Source organism: Phocoena phocoena, chromosome 5 (assembly GCF_963924675.1).
Source record: "Phocoena phocoena chromosome 5, mPhoPho1.1, whole genome shotgun sequence".
Classification (NCBI taxonomy): domain Eukaryota; kingdom Metazoa; phylum Chordata; class Mammalia; order Artiodactyla; family Phocoenidae; genus Phocoena; species Phocoena phocoena.
The window spans coordinates 7,010,701-7,023,240 of record NC_089223.1 but is presented as its reverse complement, the minus strand read 5'-3'; the positions used below and the strand labels follow the sequence as shown (position 1 = coordinate 7,023,240).

The 12,540-nt window shown below is 36.1% G+C and overlaps 1 protein-coding gene across 1 annotated transcript; it reads left to right on the top strand.

Moving 5' to 3' along the window:
- The first annotated feature begins 1,986 nt into the window (after positions 1-1,986).
- SCPPPQ1 (secretory calcium-binding phosphoprotein proline-glutamine rich 1) lies at positions 1,987-11,028 on the top strand. Its single transcript, XM_065878119.1, has 4 exons — positions 1,987-2,043; positions 3,052-3,084; positions 3,177-3,254; positions 11,005-11,028. Exons 1-4 carry the CDS (start codon positions 1,987-1,989, stop codon positions 11,026-11,028), a joined length of 192 nt encoding a protein of 63 aa, XP_065734191.1.
- Positions 11,029-12,540: the final 1,512 nt, after the last annotated feature.

Here is a 12,540-nt window from a genome sequence, read left to right as displayed (position 1 = left end):
CGTGTACCTGCAAAGAAATGTCATGGGAGGTCCTAACTAATTCGAAACCACGTTTCTAATTGTACATTTGTTCGGAATAGTGAAATTAAATTTGGAGGCATTAATTAGACCTAAATTACTATGTTTAATGTTTTAAATACTTTAAGTGTTTTGGAATAGTGAAAAGTGATTTTAATGCTGAGGACACTACCTATTCAGTAAAAATGTTTTATTTGAAAATAAATTTCATTTTGAAATAAAAATATTATTTAATAATAGAAAGTTTTAGAACCTTAAATTTTTCTATTAGTTAAGGCTTCCACATGTATAGCTGCGCTGGATGATATATTGTAAAAGCACTTTAATATTCTTAGTGGTCATCATTCTTAATTGTGAGTTGTTCGCGGTAAAGACATTAATCCCAACCAAGGAGATGAAGTTATTGCTCAGTAATCGGTCTTTAAGCCTATCTCTGTGTAACTGAAATACTTTAGAAGTTGGTGTTCCTAGTCTAAAACCAATTATTCAATTTTGCTTCAAATTCTGTGACTCATATTACCCATGAGCACAAAGACATTAGTAATATCGCTTAAATACGAGATGGGCATAGAGATTCTAGATCACACTGCTCTTTGAATTTGTTGCCCAAGGACCATTTGAAGCAAAGGTAATTGAAAAGACACAGTATAATTTGGACTGATTCTATCACACTAGGTAAAAGTATTGTTTTGGATAATTTAATGAATAGGTCCACTTATCAAAGGAAGAAGTAAAGCCAAGGGTTTGAATCCAGAAGGAAAAAAAAATACAAATAAGAAACACGAAAAAGGGAAAGGGAGATAAGCGGCCTAATTTCAGGCAAAATGAAATAGCGTGAAGATAAATCAGAGTTGAATTTCAAATACATATGTATAAAATAGTTGAAGAGTGACAAAAAGGGATATGACTTTCTTCAGATGATGGGGACAGGTCTTAATAGGAATATGATGAAGTTGATTTTTCTTCCAATTCCAGAGTACAGTGATTTAGTTTGAAACTCCTAAGGTAAGTTAATTTGAATTAAATGTAATTTAAGGCTATATAAAGCTTTGCTTTCAGAATCAGCTGGCCAGTAAAGATCACATTGATTTGCTTCATTGAATTTATTCATATTGTGTTTATGCTCTACCAAGCCATCATGCCTTTCAAGAATTTTCCTATATCATTTCCTTCTTGAAAAATTGCAATTGTCAGTAACAGCATCCAGACCATGTGAAGACCTGGTAGATCTCATGGGGGGTAGAAGTTCAAGGTGGATTTATTTGTATATTATATAAGAAATCTCACTTGGGCCAGTGGTGTTATATCTCTGATCCTAAGTATGATACGACACTGGTGTTTGAAGACTTGTGGGTAGAGATCACAAGTTCAAATAACTTCAGGGACCAAACAGTACAGGTTGAACTGTGAGATTACAAGGAAGAGTAGTAAGTATATGCAATGCTATGAGCCACAGAATGCATGTCTTGTCTAAAGACAGGTGTTGTTTTAAAAAAATATTTATTTATTTATTCATTTTTTAATTTATTTGGCTGCGCTGGGTCTTAGTCGTGGCACACGGGATTTTCGTTGCTGCATGCGGGATCTTCACAGCGGCATGTGGGATCTTTTTTATTTTTCTGTAGTTGTGGCACACGGGATCTTTGTTGCAGCATGCAGGATCTTTAGTTGCGGCATGGGAACTCTTAGTTGCGGCATGCATGTGGGATCTAGCTCCCTGACCAGGGATCAAGCCCCGGGCCCCATGCATTGGGAGTGCAGAGTCTTAACCACTGGACCACCAGGGAAGTCCCTAAACACTGTTTTTAAGGCACTGATGTAGGTTTACAAAACCTGGATCTAGAGACAGAATTTAGTCTGACCACTATTCAACACCTCTAACTAAACAGTCTATTAATAACGGGAACAAGACTTAGAAAAAACTAAAAATGATCTCCTAACCCTTCAGTTCCAGACTCTTCCTTCAGAATGAAATTTCTTATCCTTGCTGGCCTTTTGATAACTGCCACTGCTCTGCCCATCCCTGTGAGTACTGTTCCTCAGTTTTCCACTCCATTTCCATTCTAGAGACATCGTATTTCTGGGCTAGAAAGTGTTACCTTTAACTTTTCATTTCACAGAAGAGGAAAGTGGACTCCAGGAAAGTTGTAGAACCAGGAATTTACCACTCTTCTTCAGCCCAAGGGTCTTCCCAGCACAAATCCCAGCTCTACATGCTATTTGCAAGCTGCATGACCTTCAGTGAGGAACTAACCCATGGCTTCCCAGACTGTAAAATGAGTTGTAAGAACTACCTCAGAATTGTGCAAGGATGATAAAAATGCATCTAACGCACTTAAGAGTCCAAACTGGAACATAGGAAGCTCTCAAATAAACTTAGCAATATAGAGCAAGTATTCCACAGTGACCTAAGTCTTAATTAGGCAGTTTGAATTGAGTTTCGTTTACAATACCCTTACCCCAAACCATCTCATGTTGATTACAGACATGCGTTCCCATCTATATGAATGATATCTATGAGTTTAAGCTCTGCTTATTATAGTCTGACTAGGTAGGGTACCTAGTAGGCAGGAACACCTGTCCCCTAAACATTTTGTAACAAAGGAGCCTTCAGAGAAGTGAGGGAGCTTTCAAAATCTGTATTTGGGGATACAAACTTTAAATTTACACTTCCATACTCTCTCCACTTTGAACTGATAAATGCTGAGAATTAAACTGAGAACACTGTTGATTTGAAGATGAAGAGGCATGCAATATGTAATTAATCTTACAAAATGTGAAAAAAAAAAGAGAAAACATTCTTTGGAAATAAGTTTAAAGGTAAGAAGTACAAGTTCTAAATCACTGGACAAAATTAATTCAACTCTTCCCTATTAGACTCAACTGCTTTTTATTCCAGGACAGCTACGTCACTGATGCGTATAATGCTCAATAGTGGCTTGTTACCTAGTCTCATTCAGAATAAAATTTCTTTGTAATGAATAACGTATTGCCACATGTTGCTCTACCTTGTTGCTGTTATCGTTTTACAAGCTTGAACAGTCTGGAGGAAGTTCCAGTGGTCAGGTAAACTTCTGGTTGTATTTTCAAATGACATGTTCGTCATTTTAAAAGTTTTCAAATGTTTGGAATGACTGACATCATGTTTCTTATTATAGAGATTTAACTTTTACCTACCACAAGGACCACCATTTTTTCCTCAGATCGCATTTCTCCCACCTCCACAATTGCCCCTGGTAAGCATGGGTTTGGGGAATCCCAAACTGCAAAAAGTATTTATTAGTTGGATGGTGGTTACAACATTTTCCAAATTTTGACACAGAAATATAAGAGGCCACCAGGCATCAGCTATTCACACTACCCTCCCTGCATAGCTTGTGGTGAAGTGTGACAAAGGAGTAGCAACTTTCCCTCTAAAACTTCAGTGACTTCTTCCAATGTCTCTCTACACTTGCTATCAAAAAGATGTTTACACTGAATTACCCCGACTATGAGGAGCTTAGTTACTCTTCATGAAGGGAACACTAACGTTTTTCTATATTACCTGTTCTTTTTCTTTTTGTAAATAGCCTTGCTGTTTTCTTTTCTCTAAAGTTTTTTCCCCAGCTCTCCAGCTTTTTTTCACAGGTCAAACAATATAATTATTTTGCTCTTCTTGTACCCTCTCCAATCTCTCCTAATATCTGAATTCTTATAATATCTTTTTAATAAAGGCCAGGACAATGCTAAATACATAATAGAGTTACCTTTTTGGTACAGACAGCATTCATTTGGTTAATATTTACTGAGTGTCTACCAAATAATGGGGTCTACAGTGAGTGCTGGAAAAACAAAAAGTATAAATAAGTTCACAATCTGATGAGGAAGAGAGATTTATAAATGAAAAAACAATGTAATTTGGTAAGTGCTTCTAGATGCAAATACAAAACCAGCTGACTTAGGCTATGTGTCAAAGAGTTCCTAACAGAGGAAGGGTAGCCAGGCCAGGTCATGAGAAGTGGAAGGGGCATTCCAGGCAGAGGGAACAGCAAGTGCTGAGAAGGACATGGCAACTTGGGGAAAGAATGACCAGGGCAATGAGGCTGCCACACAGGTTGGCACATGTTAAATAAACAGTATTTAGGCAATGATGTTTTGAAAAGTTCATACATATTTTAAAATAAGCAACTTGTTTAACTTCTTGTCTATCATCTAAAAGTTTTAAAATATGAACACAATTTTGCATAGTTTTTGTTTTTATATTTAAATGTAACAAAACACCTTCCCTTTGCTTATATTTAATTTCGAACTGTTTACTTCTCAACTTTAAGTAGTCTTTTAGAAGTTGTCACTAAAGCTACAGTCCTCAATCCTCAATGGAACATTCTTTCCCTTTAATGTTTTCACATGGCCTAACTGTTAGACACTACATTTCTAAGTTCTTGCATTTATAATTAATTGCTAATTATTTTGGTTCTAGTCAGGGTAAGGTGCGTTGGTTCTTTTTCTGAAATCCATACGATTTGGATTTTGCGTTAATTTGTAAATTAACGCAAAATTCTGGAGTCTTGGTTTAGAATTTAGGAATTGCTACTAACGTCCTATGCTTAAAATTATGTAAATTTTTGTGGCAATAAAAAGAATCACTAGTATATGAAACAGAAGCTCTTCCTTCCACCAGATGGCCGAATAGTATGAAAAATCAGGCAAAGATGGCTTACTGTAGAAAAACTGATTTGCAAGAACTATCAACACAGAAGACAGATTCCTAGGCTTTAGGTTTGACTAATTAAGCAAAATAAGCATACTTCTCGAAAGAAAAACATGATTTGAAATTCACTAGAATCTAATCTCCATTAACTAGAAGGTGAACTCCCTGAGAGCACGTAATTGCTCAATAAATACTGATGGATGGAGGGATGGATGGATGGAGGGATGAGTAAATGAACATACAAGAAAGCTAAAACAAAATGTAGCACCTTATTTTATTCACAATTCACTTTTTTCCTCCTTTTTGTAGATTCCAATTCCTTTTCCATTTCCTAATAATCCAAATCAGGTAATTATACTTAAAGTTTCCTTTAAGAAAGTATTTAAATGAATACAAAACAAAAACTTGAAAATTCTTTAGATTTATTTGGAAAGGAAGTTGATATGAAAAATAATGGTTATTATTCTCCTTTGGGGACAATTAGTGATTGACATTTTGTCTGATTTGAGTTATTTAATGTAAAAATCTCATATATCCTTGAAACCTGAGACCTGAAACTTTCCTTGATCATGTGGAGGGAACCCAGGAGACCAGTAGAAAAGCATTTGAAGTCAAATAATCTGGGGATGCAAGCTCTGTCATTTAACGCTTTGGAGTAATCTTAAACTCCTTTGTGTCTTACTTTCCTTTAGAATATAAAATAGTGAAAAGGAATGATTTATGAAGTCCATTTCACCTCTAAAATTTTGTACTTATATTTGCTATTAATGGGGGGAAAATTCATTCTTACTGAAATGGAATCTGTCCCAGAAGTCTTTGAACTAGATTTAAGATTATGGTCAAGGTATAAAAGGATTATTTGAATTTTACTTTTGACAGGATTTTAGTAAGTGAGGGGAAATTACAGAGAACAAGACTGACTCAGTCACAAGCAAAAAAATAGATTGTGTGTAACATAGCATATTAATTCTAAATTTTTAAATGATACTTCGGTTGCAACTGTAGGAGATGATATTATTAACGTTTTTTTTCATAAAGAAGTAATCCCTGGGAATTCCCTGGCGGTCCAGTGGCTTTCACTGCTGGGCTGGGTTTGATCCTTGGTCAGGGAACTAAGATCCCGCAAGCCATGTGGTGCAGCCAGAAAAAAAAAGCGGGGGGGGGGGGATTCCCAAATACAGTCTTTTTTTCCAACCTTGTAAGCATAAGTTTAATTATCTTTCCAAGAAGTCCCTGTTAACGTTTGGGGTCCACACACATACACACAGAAATGTGGACTAGTGTTTCCTGAGATAGTAGATTTGAAGGGGGTGGGTGGGTACTAAAGGGTGGAGGGGTACTTAAAATATTAGCGAATGTGAATCTTACTGATGTAATTTTATAAATGCTAAGAATTCTAAAAAGCATGTTTTCAGTAATCAAGCTAACAGAAAATATATCACATAGAAAAGATAGATAAAATACTGCGTTACAACTCCCTGATTATTTGATTGTCTTTCCTTTTTTCTAGGTCCTGACACTTAATGATCTTAAAGTGGTAAATACTGCTCTGTTGATCTATAAAGTTTACAAAAATATTACATTCGACACTCCATTTAAGAAGAGCCAGTTCATCAGAAAAATTACTGTATTTATTAGTCCAATTCATTTGGAAACAAAATTAAGAACAGCTGTTAAATTCAAAGCCAAAACAACTAACTCGATACATGCAAACAGTTCTACATTCATTTATTCAACTCATCCAAACTATAAATTGACAAAACCACCTCTTCTATCATTGATAAGGAAGAAGGTGAAGAGTCTTAAAAGACTTAAGAGCTACGGAATAAATTACTTTAGCAGAGATGAAACAGACTAGTTCATTTCTTCACTAACGAAGCACTAGCTTAAATGCATAATACATTAAAGATGATCAAATCTAAATTCCAACACATAATTTTTTTTACTGAACTGCTCATAATTCAACTATTTAACAAGGCCCTTTATTGATATATGTTATTCAGAATATTAGTTTATAAAAACACAGGAGAAATACTTGAAGGGAGTTACAAAAGAGAACACTAAAAGTTTCATTTCCCATATACTTTTCACACTTAAACATTTTCTGAAATCAAGATACATCTCACAACAGATGCATTTAACCTAGAATCTCCTTTTTCTTTAAGATTCAGCATTAACTAAATGGTACACTTTACAGTTGATGGTATCTCAGAGACCTGCAGTATTCGTAAAAATGTCAAAAAGTTAGGCCTAAAAAGTTAGGCGTAAACCATTGCGTGCCTGAGGTAAAAATTTTCAGGATTCTTCACTACAGATTATTTAAAATCAATCACCTTGAAGAATATTTAAATGTGCCAGAAACTTTAAGGTCAAACTAAATAAGAAACAGAGTCAAAAAAAAAAAAACCTAAGTCAAGTTCAAATAGCTAGGGTTCTTCTCACAATCCACTGTTTAAGAGATTCTATAGTCCATTTCCAAATGACAAATTGTAAAAATTCTAGCATCTTTTAATTAGAATGTATTATATATATATGAATATATATTCTAAAAATGTTTTAGGAAACTACCGTCAATAATTAATTATTGATGATTACAAAATTAGCAAGTTCATCTTTACATCAAAACATGGCTAAAAGAGCCCTGGCCTGTGATGGGAAAGCCTAGATTGTAAGCTCACCTTTAAAATTAAATTAGCTCTGGGCTCCCCTGGTGGCGCAGTGGTTGAGAGTCCGCCTGCCGATGCAGGGGACACGGGTTCGTGCCCCGGTCTGGGAAGATCCCACATGCCGCGGAGCGGCTGGGCGTGAGCCATGGCCGCTGAGCCTGCACGTCCGGAGCCTGTGCTCCGCAACGGGAGAGGTCACAACAGCGAGAGGCCCGCATACCACAAAAAAAAAAAAAAAAAAAAATTAAATTCGCTCTGTGACCTTGGGTAAATGTATTAATTTACCTCCAAAGTCTCTTCCAGGTAAAATATTGACTCCTCAGACATATGACTCATTCAAATTACCAAATCTGAATACTTATTTATACTTTATTTTTCTGAACTTTATTGAAAGTGCTGTTGGCCACAAGCCATCCAGAAAGGATCCTGACAGAGTAACCTATAGAACTGCCATATCTTCACAGTGATATGAATTTTTTTTCTCCCAGTGATTGTGGTTAAACCAAGAAGCAGGAAAATGCACCCTAAGGGAACAAATGCTACCTCAGGGCAATTGTTCTTGCCTAAGAACAAGCGGGACAGTGTTTAGCTTACATATTGTTGCACACATGCTGGTATGGACAGCTCTACATACAAACAGAGGGATTCACCTTTTTGACATAGTGGTCAATTCCTTGAGCAAGCTGCCAGTCTCTTAAAACAGGACCACAGGAAAGCTATAAAACAATACTTAACCAGTGAAATTGCTTGTGTAAGCAAACCCTCGAAGCAAAGTCATAGCTGTCCTAAAATTCTGGTTCAAGTATCATTCACAGAGGGAATTCAAATAATTTAAGAAAGATAGCACTTGTATGGAAGTGTTTACAGTGAGTTTCTCAACCATTCACATCAATTTTCTATATTTCAGATATAGTGAATACTGTTACAAGGCAGTTACAAGAAAATATTTCTGTGAATTAAGGGAATTTAAATCTAAATATTGCATATTCACTTAAAAATCTTACCTCATGGGCTTCCCTGGTGGCGCAGTGGTTGAGAGTCCACCTGCCGATGCAGGGGACACGGGTTCGTGCCCCAGTCCAGGAAGATCCCACATGCCGCGGAGCGGCTAGGCCCGTGAGCCATGGCCGCTGAGCCTGGGCATCCGTAGCCTGTGCTCCGCAATGGGAGAGGCCACAACAGTGAGAGGCCCACGTACCGCAAAAAAAAAAAAAAAAAAAAATCTTACCTCATGTAAATAAAACACAAAGCAGTAAAAATGGAATTAATTTTTCAATAAAAACAAAGATTTTCATATAGAAAGTATTTTAGCTTATATATGTACTAAGTTAAAAATAAGCTAAAAGGTAAATCCATTGATATCACTGATCATTGATTTTTCTTCTTTCACAATCATTTCTGTTTTGAACCAACTTGGGGTAAGTCCACAACTTTTAAGCTATTATAAACTACAAATCTACCTAATGGACTGAAGATAGTATCTTATTTTTTTTAATATTTAGGGCTTCTTTGGGGTAAAACTTTTTTGCTATGGTTATATTGATAAAAGCAAGTGATATTTAATCTCAGAAAAGGTAAGAATAATTCTTCTGAACCATAAAACCATATGGCAGAATGGAGCCCAAGTGATTTACCCAAATTAAATCTCATGAGTTATAAACTTGATTTCCTCCAGGATCTTTTTTTTTTTTTTTTCTGGCTGCGCCGAGCAGCACGTGGGATCTTAGTTCCCTGACCAGGGATCAAACCTGCGCCCCCTGCATTAGAAGCGTGGAGTCTTAACCACTGGACCACCAGGGAAGTCCCTCCTCCAAAATCTTCAGATCAGAATTTCTGCAGGTCTAAAACTGTATTCTTTTCATAATGCCCATAGCATTTGACAAAATTTCAGTTTATAGAAATTAGGTTAAGAAATTTCAAATAGTAAATTTTACCTCAAGCTTATTTTTGTCTTATGGACAATTCATAGCAAACAGTGAGAAAAGTCTGCTGTGAAACTACCAAATCTAGAAATGCTCTAATCTCAAGGCAAGCCAACAAGTCTCCTTAACACAAAGGCATCAGCTCTCTTGATGGAAAGGCTACAAACCTTGAGACTTCTGCTTTGATTCTCACCCAAGTTTGCTTTCATCTAAAATATATACGAGAGAGAGAGACCAAAAAGGTATATTCCTTTTTAAAATATCCGAATTAATGTCAATTAAATGTCAGTATGTATTTTAACCTACATTGAGAGAAGCTGATGAATCAAAATATTCTCAATCTTAATTTTGAGAAAGAAATTGGATTTCACGCGTTTTCCTTCTGAAAAGTTTCATTGCCCTAAAGTGTTTATTCTGTGTTTCTTACCAATTCAAATGCTCTTACCAGCCCATCAAGGGTGAAGTGGGAGAAATTAAGCTCTATGTTGCAGAAAAGACAGTTGATGGTTCGATTTCTCAGCATTTAGGTATAACAGAACCACATTATTTGCTACGTCCCAGCATTACATGATTGTACCCATACTAATCCATCAACATTAAATAAACATAATATGGGAGACATGGGTGGAGGCAAAGAAAAAATACGGCAAAAATACCTTCATGTAGTAACTATGATCTGTATTGTTTATTTTGGCAGAAATAATTCTCTTACTACTATGTCAGAAGTTATATATGGTTAGTAAAATCTCCAAATATCTTTTGAGCATTATTATACATTTTTAAATACTTCTATCCTAAGAGTTTAACAGCTTCAGATTGTGCTGTTAAGTTAGATAGATATTGGTAAGTTAAGAATATGATTAAAGGAGGTGTAAACAAGACCAAATTAATTACAAGTGCTTTCTTCAAATGATGTGTTTTGAAATCAGTTTATTTATTCAAACTTCACAAATATTTTAGAAAATAACAGCAACCATCATAAGTCCTTATACTGTAGGACAGAGTAGCATTTAGCCTCTAAAAGTGGTTAGAAATTTTAGGTGCCCTCTTTAGCATGTTTAGTATCTCGCTTCTATTTGAGTTTGAAATGCTTTGAAATCTCAAGAACACCTGCAGGCAAGACACCTGGATTGCAGCCGCTCATCCTTAGGTTAAGATATTATCAATAAATTGTCTCTGCACCAAAATTATGTGAACCAGTTTAACAAGGCTCGCCAAATCAGACGTGGCCCTTACATTTCAAGTCACAAACCATAAACAGATTACTATGGATAACATGAGTATTGCTTAAGTAATATAAATCTTCCAAACTACAAACTTAAAGTAAGAAATCATAAAAGCTTCATAAACGTAGTAGGGAATACAACAGACAGAGAATTGGCTCTGGAACCCTGCAGACCGGGATTCCAAATCCAGCTCTGTTGCTTACTGAGTAAACCTTGGGGCAACCTTTCTAAATATCATTTTCATCTGTGAAATAGGAACAATACCACCTAACCTCACAGGAGTGTTGTGAGAATTAAGTGATACAATGTAGCTATTCAATAAATGCTATCTATCACTGTTTTAACTGTCTCTAAAAAAAAAATATTCCTTATATCTGAAATATAAGTAAATATGAAGGCAATATCACCTAGTGATACAGGAGCAGATATTCCTCCAGAAATGTCTTAAACTAAAATTTTAATCTGGTTTTTTTCTATTACAGATGGTGCTGGATACGTACAGTTAGAAGATTATCTACTTCTACCCTATCTGTAGGGTATAGTAGCTTTATCATTTTGCATACTTTGTAAATGTTCCAATGAAAACTACAAAATGCCACCAAAACATTGATTATCTGCGGACCATGTGCTTTACTCATTAAGTAAAATTTTCATATAACCTAATATCTTTACTAATGTCAGGGTAGATGTGTCAAAACTATTAAAACAGAAGTAAATGTCATTCTTTAGGCAATTGCTCAAACTTTCTCAAGAGCTTCTGTAAGTAGTTTCAATTTCAGAGAATTCTATTCCATGCCAGGAAGAAGCAATTTCTTGCTACCAGACAGTAAACGTAGAATCAGACTCTTTCATGCTGGGACAAGGTTATCCTACCCCTCATCCAATGAGCAGATCATTCTTGTCAAGTACAAGTCCCTTGTTATGTACCCAAGGACCAGGATTTTATGGATTTTAGAAATTTAATACTGCACATAAACCTTGTAACTCGTCCAGAGAGGTTTGAGGCAGCATCCTGAAATCAAACATTCTAATATTTCTCAGCAAAACTTACAGTCACACTAAGGGGAAAAAAGCCTCCTGTCATTTCAGTTCAAATTTACCCCAAAGGAGTTCTGACACTAACTCGGGGCTGGGGGGAGAGAAAATAAAAAACAAAAAACACCTTTTCGATTGATTTACCTTAGCCCTAGTTCTGTCCTCTAGCTACAGAGTAAGCCTGATACTCTTTTCAAATATCTGAAGGAAACAACCAGGTCTCTATCCCCTAACCCTCCTTTCCTTCAGATGCCCCACCTGTAGTCCAACTGGAATGAAGATGGAATTATGGCAGTCCCTGCCTCAGGCTGACAGGAATTAGTATCACGAGACTTTCCCACTGGACATCTTGGCCAGAACGTGATACACATGCGACAAGGCAGTGTTATTTTCCTTCCTCTTCCCTGCTTCCAGGAACACGTGGAACACCAACTCTTTCCTTTCCTCTGGGAATTACAATGTTAATAGTGAGTCTCTCAAAAACCTATGTCAGTCTTTAACAATCTCTTCCTAACAAAAAACACCCAAACTCCCAAAGACCTCCTCTGTCTCTGATTTCAGTTCCTTTCTGAACATCTATTTTTAATTCATTTATGGCACATACAGTTACAGTAGAGTGAAATGCATATAGCAATTTAAATTACTAGTTTCCTGCACACATTTTTTTAAGTCATAATTCTTGGAAATGAGAACATGATTTCTTGTTCGCTGATCCTGACCTTTACCAGCTAAGAATGACCGAAATTTCCTCATAAAACTTACAACTCTAAAGGCAAGAATACATGAGGCTTCCACTTTTGAAAGCAGCTTCAACAAGATCATGTAAAGCAAAATGCAAAGCAAATAACTGAAAGATAAATCAGATTAAACAGTGGTGATCGGTGCTATTCTGAAAGGAGCTTGATGTGACAGGAACATCCTTCAGACCTCAGAAGATCAATGGGGAAAAAAAAAAAAGACAAACAAGAACTACATGGAAAGCA